At 41.1% G+C, this 24,096-nt stretch overlaps 1 protein-coding gene across 1 annotated transcript in view; it reads right to left on the reverse strand.

Moving 5' to 3' along the window:
* Positions 1-24,096, reverse strand: part of KCNT1 (potassium sodium-activated channel subfamily T member 1) — a 152,545-nt gene that overhangs the window by 67,152 nt on the left and 61,297 nt on the right. Inside the window, exons 7-11 of the mRNA XM_033962267.1 lie at positions 23,136-23,272; positions 14,521-14,584; positions 8,074-8,182; positions 2,987-3,095; positions 2,145-2,294 (exon numbers count right to left, since the gene is read on the reverse strand). Coding sequence (XP_033818158.1) covers positions 2,145-2,294; positions 2,987-3,095; positions 8,074-8,182; positions 14,521-14,584; positions 23,136-23,272 — 569 coding nt within the window. The remainder of the gene's footprint in view (positions 1-2,144; positions 2,295-2,986; positions 3,096-8,073; positions 8,183-14,520; positions 14,585-23,135; positions 23,273-24,096) is intronic.

Raw genomic sequence — 24,096 nt, forward strand, 5'->3', positions numbered from 1 at the left:
ACCATTTTTTTCCATTTTTTTAAACCATTTTAGAGGGTTAAAAAAAAAAATCATTTTTAAGTTTAAATTCAAATACAAAGAATTACAATAACTGAGTTGTGATAATTTTGGATCATTGTTTTATCCATAGTAATATATATTTATTTAAAAATTTATATACCGCATAAAAACTATGCAGTTTACAAAATTACATGCATACATGTTAAAAATACTAAAGCATGTTTTGACAGAACAACCATAATAAAAACATTCACTAACAGTATCATTATTAAAACATTTTCTTAAAATTCAGTCTACCATCCCAAAATTGCAGAATACCAGGCTAAGATGCACCACTGCACATCAAGTTCTTTTCTGTGCCATACCAATTATTCCACACAGCCACCCAAATTAATGAAGCTGCTCCATGTTGAGATTGTAAGAAATTTAAGGAGTTATTTTAAGGGGTTATTTTTGTTTCTGCTTTACAGTTGGACTGTGCATTAGTTAACCCAGAAGAGTCAGGAGAATGGCAAAGTTATGTATCCAATAGCTTAGCTTCAGTCACTGGGGTGGAATATCTGACTATAAGGCAGGAGCAGTCTTACCACTAATCGACTGTATTATTACTATGAATGAAACAATGATGCAAAATTTTACAGAATTCCCCCTGTACACATAATATCCCTAACAAGAGATTTTTACCTGCAATGACCAGAGACTTCCTCGGTAAAGGGTCTGAATCTACCAACTTTACAAGGTTGTAGATGTACGTGTGTGTGGGTACTTTTCCTGGGGCAATTTAAATATGAAAATACTATACTCGAATGCTTTAATATAATTCATTAATGTCATGCCCATAGAAGAAGTTACCTGTGAACTTTATACAGACCCAGGGTTTTATAAAATTACCCCATCATTTTTGGGGCTTATAACAGAGAATTTGTTTAAAGATCTCCAGATGTCTTGGTGCTAAAATCTCCCTCCCCCGTCCCCCAATCTAAGCATAAGCAGACCTGAGCCTGTTTTCTCATAGGTTCAGGGGAAGGCAAAACAGTCTCTTAATTCTTGGACTATTAATTCAGTTCTACACTTCAGTCTTCATTTATCACAGGACTCTCCTGTATCCCAACACTGAGTTCCACAATATATTCAATATATGAGGATGGTTTACCATAGTCATCTTGATATTCTCATACTCTCCAGTCCTTTCCAGGGCTCCTTCTCAGCCTACAGCTAGGAAAAGTGGAAGTCTTTCTCTCTTGGGGATCTCTTTCTGAAGGACCTCTCCTGAAAAACTCTGAGCTAGGCATATATCTTTCTCCCTGCCCGAGTCCTTTCCCTCTCACTCAGCAGGGCTGCATTATTTCCTTAATGGATTTTAGCCCTGAGCTGCAAAGCTGAGACAAGCAAAGCTGGGACAAGTAGATCCCGCAGATTTGTCTACCGGCCCTTTCTGCCCAGGAGTATAACTGCAGCTTCAGTGAGGGAAAAACCCTGAATCTATCACAGCATGGCAATGGACCATGCCAGTTTTCAGCCAATCAAAAAAATTTACATTAACATTTAAGTGTTTGGCACTGAACTCTTAGGACACCTAGCAACACCTAAGTTAAGGCACCCTCCAAAACCTAACAATGCCTATCTGAAAAGTAGGCATGGTTAGGGGCAGAAAATAGTTGTGGTTGACTTAGGCATCGCCAGACATCTGAGTTAAGCTCTGTTAAATTAGGTCAAGTAAAACCTAATATAGTTTCAAGTTTCAAGTTTATTAGGATTTTATATGCTGCCTATCAAGGTTATCTAAGCGGTTTTACAATCAGGTTCTCAAGCATTTTCCCTATCTGTCCCGGCGGGCTCACAATCTATCTAATGTACTTAATATACCATAATATACCAGCATTTGCCTCCAGGATGACTAGTGATGCCTAAGAATGCCTAGGCAGTGCTAGGACGGATTCTATAAGCAACGCCTAGCAGTCGATTGACAACCATGCCGAGTTGCACCTAAATAGAATCTGGCCTAAAGTGGCTAGGATGCTTAAACACATGACCAGAATAGTTTGCATTAACTAGAAAAACTGGTAGATTTTCAAAGTACAAAGGTTAAATATTCAAATGTTATGCAACATTCTGGAAATATTAGCCCTATAAAGTATTCTTACTTCTTGTGTGCATGGAAAGCGGCATAGGTGAAGCTTTTGCCCTCATGCTCCATAAAGAATTTGCTGTCTCCCATTCGGATATGGTAGACTTCATTTCCTGAGCAGCGGCCGTACATCCTTTGCCACTGCTCTGGAGACTGCTGGCCTTCCCTGCAGCCACGAGAAACAGAACTGATTAACTTCACAGAAGGAGACTGACTGTTCTACAGGCACTTTCTGAAAAAATCACCGTGTGTTGTATAGCCACTGTAATAATTCTTATCAGCAGAGCAGTTGAGGAATAGCTGGCTCACTGGCATTTGCAAGGAAAATGAATGACTTCTATCTACACCACATTATTCATCTAAAAAAAGGATCATAAGTTGCCTTATAATTTAAAAGAAGCACTTCAGAGCCCATAGACAGCTATCTCTCAAGTGGGCAGCTTAGTAGCACATTTCTGATAACTATGCTCTGTAAAAGCCACCAAAGCAGATAGAAAAAAGGAAGAGAATTCAAAAGATTAGAATATATGATTACCTCATTCCAGGAAGATGCAGCAAAGTGGCTTTCTCAAGGTGAGAGAGAACAGGTGGTGGGGGGAGAACAGACTGCATCTTAGGAGCCCTCCCATTTGCCAATTGGATTAAGATAAAAAAATGCATTCAATTTCAACCCCACATCCTGACTCCAACTGTGGCCAGTCCAGGTCACAAATACCCGGCAGGATCCCAAGAAGAGATCCATTCTTTACTGCATAACTAGACCGTACCTCCTTCCTCTAAGATTTATCACAATAAACACAGAACTATAAGCAAGTAGAATGTCAACCCAGCTACTACAGTTCATAAAATCATACTTACTGCCCTCTGGATGTATGGACCAAAAGAGTGATAAGGGTCGAGGTGGCTGGGCAGACACAGTTCAAGGCTAACATGGCATATTTAAATTCTTCCTCACATACGACATGGTCTGTAATCCAAAAATCAAAATAGGGAATAGCAGTTTAGCAGAAAATATAGAACAAAAGATCTAACCTCCTCCTTTATAAAGCCGTGCTAGCGTTTTTAGCACTGGCCGCCGCGGTAAAAGGTCTGATGCTGGAGAGCCCCAATTCAGCAAATTGCGCCTAACGGCGTGCTTAAGTGACACCTATTATTTAGGCATCATAATCAAGTGGTTAATGAGTGTTTTAAGGGCTTTAACAAGAACTAATTTGGACTTAGACGGAGGTAGGTGCCACTTAGGCATCTTTAGAAGGTAGACACGAGTTCCGAGGGGCCCCCTATCTATTTGTAGGCGTCCTCAACAAAAACTGGCGTCTATGTAACATCTACCTATGTAGATGTGGCCATAACCTGGGCGTTGTTAAGTTTAGGCTTGATATAGGCGCTATTTGGGCATCCATATAGCGCTGAACTTGTAGGCGAATGAAAAGCTGGTCTAAGTTTTAGCTTCAGCTCAGTGTAATTTCAGCTTCAGCTGGATGCAACTTCCTATGGGCGAAACATAGGTGTCCTTTGGGCTTTCGAAATGATATTTTCTAAATAGAGTTAAAGAATATGTTTTCCCCTCTTTTTTTCACTCATAATACATTTAATAAGCCACCATATCAATAGGGCACATCAATACAAACATATTGCATGCAAAACATAGTACATTTCAGCCCAAACAGCAATATAAGTAACTAATTACAGCACATGAAAAACACATACCTCCTCTATTCTCTCCAGGTCAACAGTTCTAATCCCACTCTCACCTTCAAAAATTTTAACAACATCCTAACAGCTTCTTATTAGCTCTCATAAGACAGTTTACTCTAGATGGTAGACTTTTCCATTTTTCATCAGCACATTTCCCTTTCCAGGCAAACTTATACCTTCCCATAGCTAGGACATCCTAAGCTGTCATGGGAGGAAACTTCTCCTCTGACAGAATATTCAAGCTAATGGAAGAAAAAATATGTTTACTAGGGGTACACTTGTAGAGATTTATTAGGTTACAACTTACATGTGTAGTTACAGTTTATTAGGTTACATGTGGGTGTTGAACTCACAACCTCGGTACAGTAGGGTACACGCTGTAGACTGTCTTATGAGAGCTAATAAGAAGCTGTTAGGATGTTGTTAAAATTATTGAAGGTTAGAGTGGGATTAGAACTGGTGACTACGTGCTTGCTAATAAAGGACTTTTGATAATTATTCCTGGAACATCAGCCCACTCCTTTTTGCTCTTCATTTGGTATTTTGTGGGAGTGTGTTTTCTCTCTTTTTTTTTTTTGGAGGCCTGAATTTTTAAACAGAGGTCAGCCCAGGCAACAATGGTGAACAGCCAGCAATAGTTGAATAACTTAAACTGGACGAATGAGAATGTCAGAATACAATAAATAATAAGTGGAGGTCAGAGAAAGGGCAGGACCCACGTAAGAGGAAGCAGCGCAGACGCAGGGTTCACAGAAGGGCCGGGACCGCTGGCAGAGGAAGCAGCAGGACAATGGTAGGAGCTTCTACATGATGGGGGGGGGGTCGGGAGGCTGTGGGGGTGCGAGCGGTCCTTCGGGGTGGGGGTGCGGGTGCGAGTGCGTGCGAGCGGTCCTTCGGGGTGGGGGTGCGGGTGAGAGTGCGTGCGAGCGGTCCTTCGCGGTGGGGGTGCGAGCGGTCCTGCGGGGTGAATCGGACGTCGGGGGGGGGGGGAACTATGTAAAAAAAAAGTTATAAAACGCGCTCATGCGTATAACGTGCATGGTTATGCACGGTTTGTAAAATCGTGTATAACGCGCGCGTTATATGCGTGAAAATACGGTAATATTGTATGGCCTGGTGGTTTCCTCTTGCATCTTTGGGCTTCCAGTTCAAACAAACCCAGCTAGTACTAGGGCTACAATGTCAGCAGTCACTGTATGATAACAAATCAGTTTTGGGTTGTTTTTTTTAACTTCTCCCATCACAGTGAGATGATTTTGCAGGTAATGTCTTCAAATGGGTTCATTTTGCACATACACTTTAGAGAGAATAACTCTAATTAATCTCTCAAGCCTCTATTTAGAAAGTATCATCATCCTTTTATTGGTGACCTGAATATAAGAATAGCCTTATTGGGTCAGATCAATGGTCTATTAAGCCCAGTAGCCCGTCTTCACGGAGGCCAATCCAAGTTACAAGTACCTGGTAAAACCCCAAATAGTAACAGCATTCCATGCCACCGATCCAGAGCAAGCAGTGGCTTCCCCATGTCTGTCTCAACAGCAGATTATGGACTTTTCCTCCAGGAACTTGTCCAACCCCTTTTTAAAACCAGCTACATTAACCGCTCTTACGACATCCTCTGGCAATGCATTCCAGAGCTTAACTATTTTCCGAGTGAAAAAATATTTCCTCCTATTGGTTTTAAAAGTATTACTCTAACTTCATTGAGTGTCCCCTAGTCTTGGTAAATTGATCTACATGCACCCATTCTACACCACTCAGGATTTTGTAGACTTCAATCATATCTCCCCTCAGCCATCTCTTTTCCAAGCTGAAGAGCCCTAACCCTAGTTTTTCCTCATACGAGAGGAGTTCCATCCCCTTTATCATCTTGATCGCTCTTCTTTGAACCTTTTCTAGTGCTGCTATATCTTTTTTTGAGATAAGGAGACCAGAATTGAATACAATACTCGAGGTGAGAAATACAGAGGCATTATAACAGGTGTGCCCAATATGTCAATTGCGATTGACCGGTCGATCGCGGAACCATGCGGTTCCCTTCTCTTTTTTTCCTCTCCTGACTGGCATCCAATTAATCTGCCTCTTGAAGAACACCGGCCAATCAGAGTGCTGGCAGGGCAGGGTTAGAAGGTTGGCGGAGGATGGAGCTTAGCGCCCTCCTACAGGAGACAGAAGCACCTGTTGAGGTATAAAGCCAAGGACTTAGTGCTGCCCGATTCGAATTGATTAACATCGGGTGAATCGATACGATTTAAATCTCCCCCACAAAAAAATCAGCCTCCCAATTCAGTGAGTGACCCTCCCCCCTCACCCCCTAAAGCAGGATCTTGCTGGCCGGCCGCTGTCGCTCCTGCTTTAGAGGGCGAGGGTCAGTTGGGAAGTGCTGTGTGGTGTCCGGCTTTCTCCCTGGCCTCCCCAAGGCAGGATCCTTGGGGCTGAAACACAATCGTGTCGAGTCATTTCATTCAATAAAGGAAATCGAACATCGATCAGTCACCTTCGTTGTTTGTTTTCTGCTCACTACCCCATCCACCATGTTACTTGACACCTGTGTGAAGCTCTACTAGGATTTCCCATACCAAGTGCTGCTGTTCTAGAGACAGGTATGTACTCTTTTATTCAGATTTTTTTTTTTGGGGGGGGTGTTAGCAGTGGGGGAGTTTGGGTAATTTTGTAGCACTTGGACGCTTTTAAAATAGGTCTAACTCCAAACGTCTAACTTCCATCCAGGACATCTTGGAAAAGGTTTATCCCCTTAAGGATGTCCAAGTTAAGCACGCCCAAATCCCACCCACAACATACCCATAATACGCCTCCCAGAACACTTCCTGAAACCTGGGCACACAGTGAGAGAAACATGTCACTAAATGTCTAGGAAAAGGGTTTTGATTATCGGCACTTGGACATCCTAACGATTAGAACGTCCATGTGCCGTCTTAGACAGTTTTTTTTAAAACGTTTTAGATTTTTTATTATGAGCCCCACAGTATGTAGAGTTTGATTTCAGTCTCTAATTTACTGATAATGCTCACCATAGTCCTTCGACCACCCCAAGAGAGCTTCCTTCTGGAGTCCATATGATGAAACGTGTACAGACAACCTATCCAGGTAGACTTAAAGGTTGCTTTAGATTAAGCATGAAACCTTGTCCCTTCCAGAACCTGTCACAAGTACTCTCTCTCTTTGTTAATGTGTTACTCTTGAACCAGTGGCGTAGCGAGGGTGAGAGGCGCCTGGGGCGGTGGTGCCCCCCCTGCTCCTTTTCCAATCCCTCTTGCACGTGCGCCCCTTCCCCCGTACCTCTAGTTGTTCAAGGCCATGAGCAACAAGCACTTTAACGTGCTCCTCGCGACCCCATCGTTTCTCCCACTGACGTCACTTCCTATGCGTAGCACGCGGAAGTGGGAGAGACGACGGGGTCACGAGGAAAAAATTAAAGCTGTTGCTCGTGGCAGGGAAGGGGGATGCATGCGAGGGGAGGAGTGGAAAGAGGTGGGGCAGAGAGAAGGAGGGGTGCAGGCGCTCTCACCAACATGGCGCCCGGGGCGAACTGCCCCCCCACCCCTACCCCCCTTACTATCTCCCACCCTTATCCCCCTTACTTCTTCACTATCTTGAAGAATGACAGATTCTTTTCTCCCCTCTCTTTCTCCTAATACCCCAGAGTCTGTGAATACTAACTTTATAGAGTTCAGGAAAACCCTCGACTCTTACACAGTGGCACACAGCACTTTCACACAATCTTTAACAATCCCATCAACAACCAATCAAATACACTCAGCAGAGTCTTTTATCCAGTAACACAAGCAGCACCTCTCTAAGTCCAACCAAAGCCCTGAAGACTTTAATCATTTCCATATATTTCACAGGGTCTATGCTTTACAGTTTGCATAATGTAATTCCAGATGTTCTCACCATTTAGATACAGCTTCCAAATTCACAGCATCAAACAGAGAATACATCATGATTGCACTTCTGTAAGGGAAACCAACATTCTCAGATATTTTTCGATTACCTAGTCTAAGGATTAAACTATAACCTCTGCCAAGGTTGTATAGTAGCATAACATAATACACCAGGTCTTCTCTCCAGCTTGTGGATGTGCAACCCTTTAGCATTCCCATTGACTGGGCTGCCAAAGAAGTCTCTAGGGGTCTAATTCAGAGTACAAAACCAATAATTTCAGCAAGGAACTGCCATGAGCTAGCAAGTTGCTAATTAGAAAACAAGGACAAAGAACTCACCAGCAAATTTGACATGGAACTTATTTTCAGGCTTTAAAATTTGGACATAGAGGGGGCAGTTTGGAGCAAAATCCTTTACAGCCCAGGCTCTCAGGATAGTCTGATGGTCCTGGTGACAAAAGACAAGTTGTGTAAGGTCATTTATTAGCAGAGTCTACTGAGTGTGTAGGACAGTAAGAATAGAAAGTACAATAGCAACGTCCCAAATTCCACTCACATTTTGTCTAAAAATGATCTCTGGCAAATATGAACCATGTAAGTTTTCTCTGCTGTTCCCTCAAATTGCACACTATTATTTGATTCCCAGTTCAAAGTTCATTACGATGGGCTGACACTTGAATACAACCTCCTATGTGGCTAACTGCTTATTGCATGGCCACGGCATCAAATAACTAAATCATTCACATGCACTCAGTTTTTTCAGTTTCATTTTCAATATTGCAACATTAAACTTCTCAGGGTTTGTCTTCTGAAATGTTATGCCCCTTTTGTGACGCTTAGTACATTCCACGGGTTACTCACTCAAGACCCGGGGATTAAGCCTGAGATAACATAATGTCTAGCCATAAAATTGATAGTTTAATTATTTACACTGTTTATATAAAACAGAAATCTATAACCGGCCTTTAGATTTTGTCAGAACTTTTATAGTTTGCACAAGAGAAAAATGATTTGTAATAGCACAATGCATGGTGCATGTCTACTGGGAATGGTACCGCAGCTCAAGTTCTTGCTCTCTCTGTCAGGTAGTTGGGCTTCCTCTTCTTTTATAAGAGGCTCCGCTCAAGATCATCTGTCCATCATGTCTAGAAACCGAATGATTCCTTTTTTACATGTCACATTGGTTTACTTTGCTTTGATAATCTTGCTAATGTGTTGCAGCCTGAGAGCTAGGATTCACATGCAGCGATACAAACAGGTCTGGTTTAAGGCATGAGAAAAACAAGCAAATTATCCTGGCTCGTGCTCTAATCAGGCTTGTCAGTAACAAAATGCACCATAGATATCTTGAATAAAGCTTCTTGTGGCCCTCAAGTATCAGAGGTGAAAAACATTGGGCTCCTTTTACTAAGCTATGATAGCGTTTTTAGCGTACGCAGCATTTTAGCGCGCACTGAACCCGCGCCATGCGGCTAGAATTAATGCCAGCTCAATGCTGGCGTTAGTGTCTAGCGCACGTGGCCAATTCAGCACGCGCTAAGCGTGTGCTGAAACTGCTATCGCAGCTTTGTAAAAGGAGCCCATTGTTCCAGCTGCTTTGCGTAGGGCATGCATTAAATATTGATAATGAAAACCCACCACCTCAACATCAGTGACACACAGTGTTAAATTAGCCTTAATTTTTAATAAGACCTAGGTATGCATAACTTGGCATACAGAATATGAGATGGTCATCCTGGGTGAGTTCATCTTTCACTGTATGACATACATTTCCCAACAGCCAGAGAATGTTGTATGTCTACATTTCGCCGATTGCAACTTTTATCAAAATAAGCAAACGGAAAACTAATCTTTTGGCAATTTATCAAGCGAAGAATGCCTTTTGACTCTGCCAGATACTGCATCTAAAAGAAATCATTCCCATTGCAAATGGAAAATCAGCTAGGAGCTAGGAGCAGACTGCAGCGGACAGGACCAAGGGACTTCTAGGATACTCCTCACAGCCACACAGAGGCCCCCCAAACAGCAAAATGGGTTTCTTTAGTCTCAGGCCAATTCACCTGCTTTTCCACATATCTCAGGGTTCCTCCACTCATCTATTTCAAGGTTTGCTTTGAAAAACATCAAAGCATTGCATACAACAAAATGAAAGCACTCCAAACTTCTCCCCAGAGTTTATTACTGCTAATATATGCTTCAGGTCCCATTTAGAAAAATAATTTTGGTGAAGGCACAGGATAGGATTTACCCCTTTTTAAGATAGTAGCCATAGAGGTCCAAATGGCCAAAATATCATGGGATATTTTGATCTTCTTCCTACATATTCTTTCTTTTTGCCTAGTTCTTTTGTATTTCTTATGAAAATATATTTATAAATCATGGCCATAACTTGGTGGGGTTTTTTTTTTTTTAGTTTTCTGCTCCAAGTCCATTCTTCAACTGCTCATGCTGTATTTATCTAATGGTTAAACAAGACATAGGGATTTCAAAACTAAATCTCCTTTGAATGGAAGAGTAGCCTAGTGATTTCAGCATCAGGCTCTGAACCAGAGAGACTAGGATTAAAATTCCACCGACACACTTTGTACCCGTGGACAAGTCACTTAACACTCTACTTCCTCAAGTACAAACCTAGGGGTTCTTTTATTAAACTACTTACTTAACACAACAAAAATGCCTAATGCAGGACATGCTAAAGCATCCTATGTTAATTTTTGCATGTGTGCATGCTAACTGTGCGTTAATTGTTTTCTAGTATTTTTTGAGGGGATGTGTCAGAGACAGAGAGTGGGCATTCCTATGCTATCCAGTTGGTACATCTACATTTTCTTCAACTAATTGGTTAGCGCATGGCTCACACAGGTGGCAATGAAGTCCAGATTCTATAAATGGTGTCTGAAGTTAAGCGCCTAGATCAGCTTAGCTTAATTGATGCTGTTAACGAGCAAAAATGAGCTCATAATTGACGGTCATTACACTTAATTGCGTGGTAGACGTCTAACTCTGTAGGCACCTACCAGAAAGTGGACACGGTTGGAGTAAATTGTGTGCAGATCTTGGGCATGTTTGCCATCTAGGACTTAGGTGCTGGTATTTAGGCCAAGAAAACCCTGGCTTAAAGATTTTGATGCCTACCAGCACCTAAGTCAAGTTTAGTTCCTACTAGGCATGATTCTAGAAATGACCCCTAGTTGAAGATTGACAAGCGCTATGCAACGTGTTCCTCAGCAGCAACATTTTAGGTGCCTTTTATAGAATCGGGGCTTAAGTGCTCAAGCAATCTTTTTTTTTTTAAATGGCTGCTCACTAATGATACCATTAATGGAAGAATTACTCTCCTTAACCAGTGGCCGAATGGATCAAAATAATCTTCCACAAAAAACCATTCAGAAAAAAATATTGTATATATGTATAACCAGGTCAAAGGTCTAAATTAGACCTCCACTGCTTGCCACCTACTTCTGATAATCATACAATCAGAAGAAGCAAACACATCACTGGTCAAAAAAACACCCTTATGTTCTTTTTAAATGAAGTTGCTACTTATCACAATTCTTTCTAAACAGATGCACCTCAGTCCTTTTGATCAATACTTTCAACTATATAAATAGAAAAAAAATGAAAAATAAAATTAGTTTTAATGTACTTATCTTTATTTATTTTAAAATTTTCTACACCGCCTAAGAACTAAGCAGCTTACAAAGTAAACATACATTGTCATGTACATATACATAATCAATAAAACATTATCTACTCTCTTGAACCCAGAGAGGAACCCGGAGTGGACATATGATTGAACATTGGGATTTGGAGCCCTTTATCATTTTGAAGCACGTTGAAAATTAGCTGGATGAAGGACCTTGTATGCTGTTGATCTGCCACTTTTGATTTTGATCGACTGAAGACTTCAATTTCCTCTTGTGAAGATCAGTAAATTAAAAAAAATTATTATTATTTTTTTTTATTTATTTATATAGTTGAAAGTATTGATCAAAAGGACTGAGGTACGGCTGTTTAGAAAGAATTGTGATAAGTAGCAACTTTATTTACAAGAACATAAGGGCATTTATTTTTGACCAGTGATGTGTTTCCTTCTTCTGATTTTATGATTATCAGTAGGTGGGAAGCAGTGGAGGTCTAATTTAAGCCTTCACAGGTTCTGTGAAACACTGAGGTTTTTTTCTCTCTTGTTAGTTAGAAGCCTTATTACCATTAATGGAAGGTCATAAATGAAAAAGGAGTTTTTTATGGCCACAGTAAAAATGGCTTGCACTGGAAAAACCCATACAAGGGCACACTAAGGTCCATTCTTATTGCAGCTTTGTAAAAGGATCCCTTAGAATATAAGCAGTTACATAGCAAGGGAGGTTAGCGCCATGCCATGCACCCCCAAATCTTCCCTACCGTGCCATACCTCTTGAAATGTTCACCGTCACGAGCAGCATATTCCACCTGCCGCTAGCACAGGCCTCAGCTCACTTCTGACATCACATTCTGGTCCCACGACCAGGAAGTGATGTCAGAAGGGCAGGTGGAAGATACATTTAAAGAGATATGGGGGCATAGAGGAGGAGAGGCAATGGTGCCCCCCCTGCGAAGACGGTATCCGGGGTGGTTTGCCTCCCCACTCCCCTTACTACGTCATTGATTGTAAGCCACCCCCCCTCCCCATACTTGCTCCAAATTCCACTCATTCCCCCCAAAGAGGCTGGTTTTCAAATGTTTTGTGTACACCACTTTGGTAATTAAAGCGGTATATCAAGCTTAAATAAACTTGAAACTTGAAAATGTGACCATCTCTGGGAAAAGGTGACTAAAGTAGTCGAGCCAAAATGTGGAGAATGGCCAATTTTTCATGACATGGGTCCACAGAGAGTCTGCAAAAGTTACATGTTTGAACTTCTGTAACTTTTATTGTTTGTTTCCACATAAAAGAATGGAGTCTGGACTGTTGCATTACAAATTGTTCGACCAGAATTTATTAAAAGCTCATTTTCCTAATTAATTTTCACACACATCATGGGAGGGTGGGGGGATGTATTTTGTATTATTATTTGTTTGGATATTCTTTGAGCTTTGTATTTGATTTGAAAATTAATAAAGAATTAACAACAACAAAAAAAAAGCTCATTTTTTTCTGGTGGCTTTAGTCATCTTTTCCCCGAGATGATTACAAGTCCTTTTGTGCATATCAGAATGGTGACGGGACTAAATCGCGCGAGACAACGGCGCGCCGACAACTGAGCGCAAGGTTGATGGCGCGCCGAAGAAAAGCACTATTTTAAAGGGCTCCGATGAGGGGTGTGGGGGGGGGGAACCCCCCACTTTACTTAACAGACATTGCGCTGGCGTTGTGGGGAGTTTGGGGTTGTAACCCCCCACATTATACTTAAAACTGAACTTTTTCCCTAAAAAACAGGCAAAAAGTTCGGTTTCAAGTATAATGAGGGGGGTTACAACCCCCCAAACCCCCCACAATGCCAGTGCGATGTCTGTTAAGTAAAATAGGGGGGTTCCCAACCAACACCCCCCGTCGGAACCCTTTAATATAGTGCTTTTCTTCGGCGCGCCATCAACCTTGTGCTCAGTTGTCGGCGCGCCGTTGTCTCGCGTGATTTTGTCTATGAACCTATCAGAATGATGCCTGTATGGGGTTCTGATGAGAATAGGTCCGGCTCTGATCTCATTCTTCTTACAGTTGTAACGTTGGGACTAGTGTGCAGTAGTTCTTCTTCTGAATTCTATCCTCTGGAATTTTATCACAATGATTAGGTTTGGTTTTAAATGCCAAAATAATGATTTTGAAAGACATTCATAACCATTTGTCATAAGTAGGGTTACTAGACATCCGGATTTACCCGGAGATATTCTTTTTTTAGAGGACATGTCCGGACGTCCGGACAGCTTTTCAAAACCCAGCACTTTGTCTGGGTTTTGAAAAGCTTCCACCTCGAGACCGTGTCAGGAGGGCATCTGCGGATGCAACACGGTGATGTCACGTGCATGCATGCGTATGATGGAGCAACAAAAAAGGAAGGAGGGGTCCAACCTTGTCTGCAGAAAAAACCAACCAGGAACAAACAAAAACAAACTGCAGATGTGTACAAGATGCAGGCAGAATTTATTGTGACAAATATAAATATATAAAAACCTTTTTACCAAACAAGGGACCCGACACGGTTCGTGTTTCGGACAAACCTTCGTCGGGGGTCCAATATGCAAAAAGGTTTGAAAAATATGCCACATAAAATAAAATAAAAAATCATAAACCAAAAGGTCCGATGCGCCGAGAATCGCCAACTGCGGTAAAGCGTCTCGGGTTGGGTCCCTTGTTTGGTAAAAAGGTTTTTATATATTTATATTTGTCACAATAAATTCTGCCTGCATCTTGTACACATCTGCAGTTTGTTTTTGTTTGTGCATGCGTATGATGTCATAGATTTGCATCCGCACATGTGCAGATGCCCTCCCAACATGGTCCTGAGGATGAGAACAGGTTGAGGGGCGGGGCTGGGGGGGGCGAGGCTGGGAAGGAATGGGGTGTGACTTGGGCGTGATAGGGCGGGGCTATGGGTTCAGATTGTACACAAGTAAAATCTGGTAATCCTATTCATTCGGTGCGAGAAGCATTAGCATATTGGATTCTAGCTTTCTTGCATTTTTCTCTCGTCTCTTAAAGGGGACTGCTTCATCTTGGCACTGACTGCGGGCTTTTCATGACCCACCGTGGGTGCTGACCCAGAGGCGGGGGAGCCACCATCAGAAAGCACTATACTGAGGTCTTACTGCTGCCGTGCGATCCACCTCGTTCCGGCTGCTGAGAATAAAACAGGCCTCTGCATCATCCATCCTACAAAAACACAAGGGTTGTACATCAGACATAGCCATCAGAGAGCAACGAGCAACCAAAAATGGTTTCTTTCAGAGTAAGAGCAAAAATAGAATCTGGAATAACCAAGACATCTACTGCAAAAAAATGCTCTAGATATAATCATACAATTACCCCTGGAAAAACACAATACACTCCAAAATTAATGGTTTGGTAAAAATAGATTGTGAGCCCTTCAGGAGCAGAAAAGTACCTATTGTATCTGAATGTACACTTCGATGCTTCGATAACTTTCAGGAATGCAGGCTATATTTAATAATTTTTTTAAAAAAAAAGTATAGGTCACCAAGGAGGCAGATAAAATTCAACATCCAGAAATTGGAATATCTCACAAGAAGCAAAATTTAGGTGGCTGAGATTTCCCCAACTCCTCTGAGTCCTGGGTTCTGTATAGGCTGGGATCAAACCTATGCCAATATAAAATTTATCCAAAGATAATAATGTGAATAAAATTAATTGAATATAATGGAAGATTGGGATCATAAGGTCCATCCAATCTCTCCAATTACATTCCTGGAGAAGTGCTTAGGCTTTCTTTACACTTTGCCACAACCAGGAATCCTCTACCTATGCAAGGGTTTTCTGGAATTTTGTTATTGCTTTGGTCTACTCCTGGAAGGCTATTCCATATATCCACCACCTTTCTGAGAACAAAATTTCCTGAATCTATACCTTGGAGCCTGAAGCCATGACCTCAATTGCTACAGCATTCTTTCCTTTAAAAAATGTTTACTTCTTCACCCAGAGAGTGGTAGAAAACTGGATCGCTCTTCTGAAGTCTGTCATAGGGGAAAACACCCTCCAGGAATTCAAGACAAAGTTAGACAAGTTCCTGCTGAACAAGGATGTACCCTGATAGGGATAGTCTCAGTCAGGGTACTGGTCTTTGACCAGAGGGCCGCCGCGTGAGCAGACTGCTGGGCATGATGGACCACTGGTCTGACCCAGCAGCGGCAATTCTTATGTTCTTGTTTATTAATGCTTTGAGATATTTAAATGTCTTTATCATATCATCAGCTCTCCACTCTTTCATGTACAGAGATATAAAGGGCAATTCTATAATTGTGCCTATAAGTGCTGAGATAATTGCCACTTATACACATAAGTATGTGCATGCTTATTAATCAATAAAAGAAAGATGCATTAGTGCACAGTTGCAAGGGGGGTATACACATGGGCAAAGCATGAAAGGGGCATAGGTGTATTTCCATTGACTATTCTATATCATGATGTTTATTTTGGAAGCTCTGTCCAGATTCTGGATGTCTGCAAACCATCATTTAGATATCCATATTACATGGACGTCCAAATGCTGATTTTATAAGACCAGAATATGGGTGTCTAATCCTGAAGTATATCCATATGACACAGGGGAATGGTTGTTTTGGATGAAATTAGGGAGGGGCCAAAAGATGGAGGTTCAATTCTGATTGCAGAAGGGGAAGAGATGTCCACATTTGAAAAAAATGGGCGTCCCTATTTAGATGTGGGACTTGGCATGTGCACTGAATGGAGATAAAGGAAAGTACAGTAGGCATTTTTCTGATCCTAGAGTACTAGGAATAAAAAAAAAAAAATAAAAAAATTACCAGAAGCTGCAGTGCAAATTGAACTAGCAACCTCTGGATCTCTGCTGGCTGCTTTAACCACTAGGCTATTCCTGTACATGGATGTCTGTGTGGCCATTTTATAATATGGATGTTTCTCTGCTGCCACACAGATGGCCATGTCACTCCTTTTACCCCATTCACAATTTGGACCTTTGAATAATGGATGTTCATGCTGGATGTTTTCAGCATATGGAATAGTAGAAACAAGTGGAATTGTCCAATAAGAAAAGGTGCACAAAATAAAAGTGGCTTTTAACTCATCTGTTTAATCTGGTTATTCTTTATTCTTCCAAAAATACTTGACCCGACATGTACATGTTTCGGCCCTACGGCCTGCGTCAGGAGTCTTGGAGATCTTTGGGTATATATAACCACGAGTATGGACCACTATAAAAAATACCGTTTATGTCAGAACGCCGTCGTGTCGCTACTTGCTGTAAAGCAAAAACCGAAAAATGGACGCTGTTCTAAAATACATGAGAGATGGACATCCATTTGTGATGTACTGCCTGGGGCATCTACATTCTGAGTAAGACATCCTTCTAAAATGTCCCTCCACATGTAACATACAAATTCTAAACACCTAGGCACAAACATGTATGACATTTTTCTTAATGGAGGGGAATAAACAGTGGAGTGCCACAGGGATCTGTACTGGGACCGGTGCTATTTAACTTATTAATAAATGATCTGGAAATTGGAACAATAAGTGAGGAACTTAAATTTGCAAATGACACTAAACTATTCAAAGTTGTTAAAACGCATGCAGATTGTGAAAAATTGCAGGCAGACCTTAGGAGATTGGAAGATGGGGGGCGTCCAAGTGGCAGAAATTTAATGTGGACAAATGCAAAGTGGTACACATTGGGAATAATAACCCAAATCACAGTTGCCGGATGCTAGGGTCTACCTTGTGGGTTAGCACCAAAGAAAAGGAGCTGGGTGTCATCGTAGACAATACAATGGAACCTTCTGCCCAATGTGTAGCGGCAGCCAAAAAAGCAAACAGAATGCTAGTTATTAAAAAAACAGATGGTTAACAAGACTAAGAATGTTATAATGCCCCTGTATCGCTCCACTGTGTGACCTCAACTAGAGTATTGCGTTCAATTCTGGTCTCCTTATCTCAAGAAAGACATAGCAGCACTAGAAAAGGTTTAAAGAAGAGTGACCAAGATGATAAAAAGGATGGAACGTATGAGGAAAGACTAAAAAGGTTAGGGCTCTTCAGCATGGAAAAGAGACAGCTGAGGGGAGATATAATTGAAGTCTAGAAAATCCTGAGTGGAGTAGAACGGGTACAAGTGAATTGATTTTTCACTACATCAAAAATTACAAAGACTAGGGGACAAGTTACAGGGAAATACTTTTAAAACCAATAGAAGGAAATATTTTATCACTCAGAGAATAGTTAAGCTCGGGAACGCATTGCCAGAGGTTGTGGTAAGAGTGGATTGTGTAGCTGGTTTTAAGAAAGGTTTGGACAATTTTCTGGAGGAAAAGTCCATAATCTGTTATTGAGAAAGACATGGGGGAAGCCACTGCTTGCCCTGGATCGGTAGCCACTCAGGTGTTCATAATCACATACTTTCAACTGTATACAACTGTTAATGAGTTTTTATGCTCAGAGAAATGGAGGTGATAATAGGGGGAACCCCAACACTACCACCTCACCGCCCAATCATCGCATATTCAAAAACTAGTTGTAAAACTTGTCACTGTTGAAAATGCTTGCATTGGTGCATTGTATACAGTTGAAAGTATGTGATTATGAACACCTGAGTGATTATTTCATAGTGACTTTAAATATCATTTTCAATCACTCCACTCTCGATTATTTAGAGAGGTTTCTTGCCCTATTTTTGTTTATTTGACTGCCCTAGATCGGTAGCATAGAATGTTGCAAATCCTAGGGTTTTGGCCAAGTACTGGGGACCTAGATTGACTACCGTTAGAGCAAGCTGCTGGGCTTGATGGACCATTGGTCTGACCCAGTAGAGCTGTTCTTATGTTCTATTGACCTGGCGAAACTGTTCATGCCTAACTTTAGATATATACAAGACAAAGAAGATACTGGAATCCCACAAAAGCAAGCCAAGCAGTCAAAGTGAAGCGGGAACCAAGACAGGCACTTAAAAGGGATAGTGTCTAGTTGACTTGCATATTTATTAAGAAGATACATATTCCCAAAGATTCCTTCTCTATCAGCAAAAGAAGTTTTGAAATTCCCAAAGATTCCTTCTCTATCAGCAAAAGAAGTTTTGAAAAAGTACTTTTGTGAAGTTCTTAATGTTCCTAATGATGCCTTTCCTCCTTTTTCCAAATTTGCCAACATCAAAAAATTCGGAAGAACATCGTCCACTAGAACAACAAGGTCAGGGTAAACAAATGGATATAACATTATTATTGGAATCTTCAATGAGGGAGGTAGCTATTCCAGCTACCCTATTGGCTACGGTGGTTTTATCACCAGATAAAAATTGGATATTACAGCTTTATTTTAAGAATAGACATAAAGAATTTCTTGGACATAAAGTTCAAATATTTCCGGATGTGACAAGGGAGTCTCAGAAACGAAGGAAGGAATTTTTGCTTCTTAAGCCTGGGGTCACTGCAATGGGGGCATCATTTCTTTTACGATATCCTTGCAAATGCATTGTAAAGTACAAATCTTGTAATTATATTTTCTTCGAACCCTCTCAGTTGACAGGATTTCTCTCCAGGAGGGGCCTTGAAGGGGATAAAGAAAATCTCAATGTATAAATTTACTCTTGGTCCATTCTCATCTGACCGCCTAATTGCAATTTGAATTATTCTTTTTCTTTTAATAGTTTCTCTCTCAGGAACACCTTGGATCTCAAATTTTGGGACTTTAATTTTGATGAGTAAATAGTAATTTTGTTATATAGTTGTTACTTCATTTGTTTTATATTATGCTGACTCAATCATATTCTGTACAAGAAGTTTATTCTTGATAATATGTTCAAAACATAAATAAAAAAGAAGAAAAAAAAAAAGAAGATACATAAGCAGGACTCAGTTCACAAAATAAGATTCAAAACAAGCTGTGTTTCGGCGAAAGCCTTCATCAGCTGTTACTGAAGTGTATTAGAACGACATCCTCTCAATGCTTCTGAAATGAAAAAAAGCTAGAAGCGCAACCACCAACCAACTTTCATAACAGCTGATTGTGCACAGCAGTGTAGTGTATGATGTCATTTTGGATTGGACTATATTATTTTATATTTGATGGATTCCTGATGAAGGCTTTTGCCGAAACACAGCTTGGGCCGCCGTAGCACACGGAGATCAGGGCATGGGGGATAGAGTCCGGCGCCGGCCCACGTGGCGCCGCACTCGCTCCTTCGCAGCCGCCCCCACCAACTGGCATGAGGGATCGAAAGTCAGGTCGGCGAAAAGAAGGAGTTTTTGTGTCGATGCGGGCGGCGTACAGGAAGCCCCGTAGGGGGCCTCCGTAGCAACGGAGATCAAGGCATGGGGCATAAAGGCCGGCCATGTGGTGCCGCACTCGCTCCTTCGCGGCGGCCCCCACCCACCCCCCGATCCCTGCATGAGGGATCGAAACAGCGGATCGATAAAAGGAGGTAATTTTTATTTTTGTTGTGGCCGCGAGTGCAGCGCCTGCCACTCGCTCACTTACCGGCACAGAGAGGCGGATAAGGCTCGGCAGCACACGGGAAGGGCGTCTTGGAGACGCTAGTCAGCCGCTCAGCTGAATATGCTGGAGATGTGCTGTGTAACAAGGGTAGGTGAAGTCGCTGGGGGTGGGCTGATGCTGAGTACTATAGGAAAATTCCTGCAGGTAAGAGAAGTTGCGTCGGTCTCCCTGGATCGCCGTAGGAAAAGGGGCGACCTCCCTTCCGCTTCCCCTTCTTCTCCTAATCCCCCCCCCCGGCTTCCCTCGCTGATTGGTGTTTCCTTCTCCTCCTCCCTTCCCCTTCCCCCCTCCCCTCTTCTCGCTTCGGCCGATTTGGCCTCGCTCCTCCCTATACGGGATCGGAGCTTGTTCTATCTTCTTAATAAAGAGCCAATTCAACTGAACACTGTCCCTTTTGAGTGCCTGTCTCAGTTCCCACTTAACTTTGACTGCTTAACTATAGATACATCCATGGCAACTTATTCTATAATGGCACCTTGGTACACACCTAGAAATAGCACTCAGCATCAGCATGCCTACCTCAAAAACCCAGTTATAGAATTGACCCCTTAGGCCTTTAAATCACATTTCGAATAACTTTTGGAGAAGGTTTTCCACCAATTTTGAAACCTTTTTCTGAACTGCCTCTGCACTGCTCATGTCCTCTTGGAAGTACAGTCTTCATAACATTCTGGATGAGGTTCGTGCATATTCACAACATGTAAGAATAATTTTTATGCAAGGCTAAGAAAATGGACTAGCACAATTAAGTGAATTCTGCTGTTCTCTGGGTTTTCAGTTCTAAGCTACTGTGTTTCCCCGAAAATAAGACAGGGTCTTATATTAATTTGTGCTCCATAAAACGCAGTAGGGCTTATTTTCGGGAATGTCTTTTTTTTTTTTCAAGTACAACAATCATCTCTCCCTTCCTCTCCTCCACCCCAATTCTTCTTCTTTCCTTCCTCTCCTCCCATGTGCAGCATCTTTCCTCACCTCTCACTCATCCCCTTGTGCAGCAGCTCTGAGGTCTCCAAAATGAATGGCGGTGCTCTGAATGGGCCTTCCCTCTGCAATGTCTTTCTATCCCTTTCTCCCATCCTTCTGTGCAGTGGAACTCCACCGACCCTCCCACCGTAAGCCTGACATACTTCCAACTCCAAAGTCTCCAAAACAATGGCGGCAACAGCAGCAGCTCTGAATGGGCTACTTTGTGGCCTTCTCTGCCGGGGCCTTCTCTCTGCCGCGTCACTGATGATGTATTAGCTCCGACACTCATAGAATTCCTGAGCGTCGGAGCTAATTTCACTGTGGCCGGCGATAAAAACCCTAACTCAGCTTTGTAAAAGGGGGAGGGGGGTGTTAATTTTTAGCAAAGAGAATGACCCTAATATTACTTCCAGTGGGCACCTTATATAACATATTTCACATTCGCTCCAAAAATACCAGTAGACATTAGCTACATATGATTACTTGTGAAACAAAAGCACACCAAACAGCAAGGTATTACATTCTTTTTACTTCCAAGCAGCAATCAAAGGGCTTTTATTTCCTGCATAATAACTATACAATATGTAATAAAAACCAGTATTTATCAGTGAGCATTATTCCTCAGAGAACAGCAGTAATCACTTCTAATTAAGAGAATGAAACACAGGATGACTAACCCTTCATTTCTAGTAAAACAAAGCAGCATAAATGAAATGTACCTCTGTGTGCTGACTGATAAGAGTTTTTCCTCTGTAATCTGTTTTTTAATTCCTTTAAATTTTGGGCAGCTATGAACAGCCAGCCACTTTTGTTATACATCTAATCTCAGTGTTTATAGACTGCCTTATCCCCATTGGTTAGGATCCAAGGTAATTTACAATAGAAAAAAAAAGTGGACAGACAAATGGCAATCACTTCAGCGATTATCAGAAATAAGCAAGAATTTTTGTAACAAGTTTTTAAATATTTACAAATAAGTCACATAAGAAAGAGACTACTTAATCTGCAGGGGTATATTATTTCAAGCCAGGACTGCCTGATATGAAAAAGATGATTCCAGCAGTTTCCTGTAGCGAACTAATTAAAAAAAAAGAAGATTCAGCAGCCGGCAACTTTTCAATCTAAAACAGTGCTTTTCAACCCAATCCTTGAGGCACACCAAATCCCATCAGGTTTTCAGGATATCCACAATGAGTAAGCATGAGACAGATTTAATTACCAAGGAGGCAGCACATCCAAATCTATCTTATGCATATTCATTGTGGATATCCTGAAAACTTGATGCGATTAGATGTGCCTCGAGGACTGGGTTGATCTAGAACTCTTTCTTAACAGGAGGAAAAAAAAATCAGAGAAAGGAAGTCTTCAGGAAACAGGCAAGTTTGAAAATGATTTGGGCTTTAGTTGGTCAAACGTTTTCATTTTAAAAGATTAATCTGGCTGTGGTTGCTTGCCAGAGTTGAACTTTTTTCTCAAGTATACCAGTTATTCCTACATATGCAGAGTTACCAAAATCCAATTGGGACAAAATGGTTGATTGTACCAGTAAGGAAAATTGATGTTCATAAAAATAGGGATGAATAATCCTAAGATGTTGCAATTTATAAACCTCTTTTTATATAAGTTATTAATGTGGGGTTCTAGACAAAGAATCAAGTATAAATGCCAACATTTTAGATTTGTCTTCAGTCCATAACTGATCACTGTTATTAAGTTGCTAGATGAAAGATTTTGGAATATATTAAGGATATTTTATAGTGGTGCACATCATTTTTCCTTGTGATTATGTAATAAACAACTGCTTTTTCTAATTCTAGCAAAAAGCAATTCTTCTGAGCTGCAATGTCCATGAAAGTGGGATTATAGTCTTTGTAAATGATTTCTTAAGTGAAACAGTGTGTTTTAAAAGAGCCAATGGTTTTAAAGTTTTTGAAATGGTTTTGCATTAATGCCTCATAATTTTCACCACTATTTTTTGCAAGCTAGGTGAACTTTTGCTGAAAGAATTATATGACAAAGTATCCAAGAAAAAGCACAAAGAAATGAGGGCTGACAAAATTATTTTGTGATATTAGAAGTTTTCCTTCTTAGTCAACTTGAAGTCACCAGGTTTGGTTATTTCTCATTTCCTATCCTGTTTGGTGGTCATTGCTACCTCATTCACTCTCCAAATACTCATCTCCTGCATTATTGTGTGTTGGAAAAGCAAGTGCATCTATAAATGTCTAGGAAATGTGAAAGAAAAACATGGACTCACTTTGCTCTCATGAGATCTTGATCTTTCAGTGCAGACCCTTGTAGGTAGATAACCCTCTGGGACCACAGAGGAATCTGAAGGACTCTTCGAACTTGAATGTCCATCTCTGTTGGGCACAGTATTACTACATAATAATCCTGAAATAGGAAGCCACACAGCCAAGTCATAATTTGGAGCCAGACTGCATTTCCTGAGATTGTATCAAAGATATTTCTTATATGGCCAAAGCAGCAAAGAGAGGGAGTCAACGTACACAACAAATAGTGACATGAAAGAAGCACCAAGTACCTCACAGAATGGGACGGTAGAGTTCTCTTAATTAGATGACCCAACATGGGCTGTGTTTTGGTAGAGTTGCCTGCTTCAGGGGTCAAATATTTCCAAACGATCAGTAATGTCACATCAAAATGCCGCTCGTCTTGAGCTGCCGCTGCACTCCGACAAGGTTCACATTTGCGTCCCGAGCGGCATTTTAAAATTTCAGTTCATAGGAGTTTCATAAAGATTGTTTTGAGAGCTCTCTCTTTTAATGTGACATGACTTTTTTTTATTATTATTATTTATCTATCATTTTACAATACATATCAAGCATAAAACTTGTACAGAAAGCAAAATCCAAGCCAAGAATTAATTACATCAATCTAAGAAACATATAATCAGTAAAAAAGAAGAAAACAATTATGCTTAAATTTCAGCTCAAGTCCTCATTGGATCCAAAATATAGCCAAATGCAAGATTAATTAACAATATGTCTTAAAGAAGTATAGGACTGCTAATTAAGCTGAGGCAGGTTACCCCATAATATAACCAATCTAGGGCTTAGCTCTTATCTTTTTCTTTTTCCAAGCGTGACAGCGATAAAAAAGTTGTGAACTGAAAGGGCTCAAAGAAAACATATTTTTGAGAAGAATAATTCACTATACATTTGCATGGGTGACGAAGATAAAACGTTACCCCTAAG

The sequence above is a fragment of the Geotrypetes seraphini genome, chromosome 10, assembly GCF_902459505.1.
Source record: "Geotrypetes seraphini chromosome 10, aGeoSer1.1, whole genome shotgun sequence".
NCBI lineage: Eukaryota > Metazoa > Chordata > Amphibia > Gymnophiona > Dermophiidae > Geotrypetes > Geotrypetes seraphini.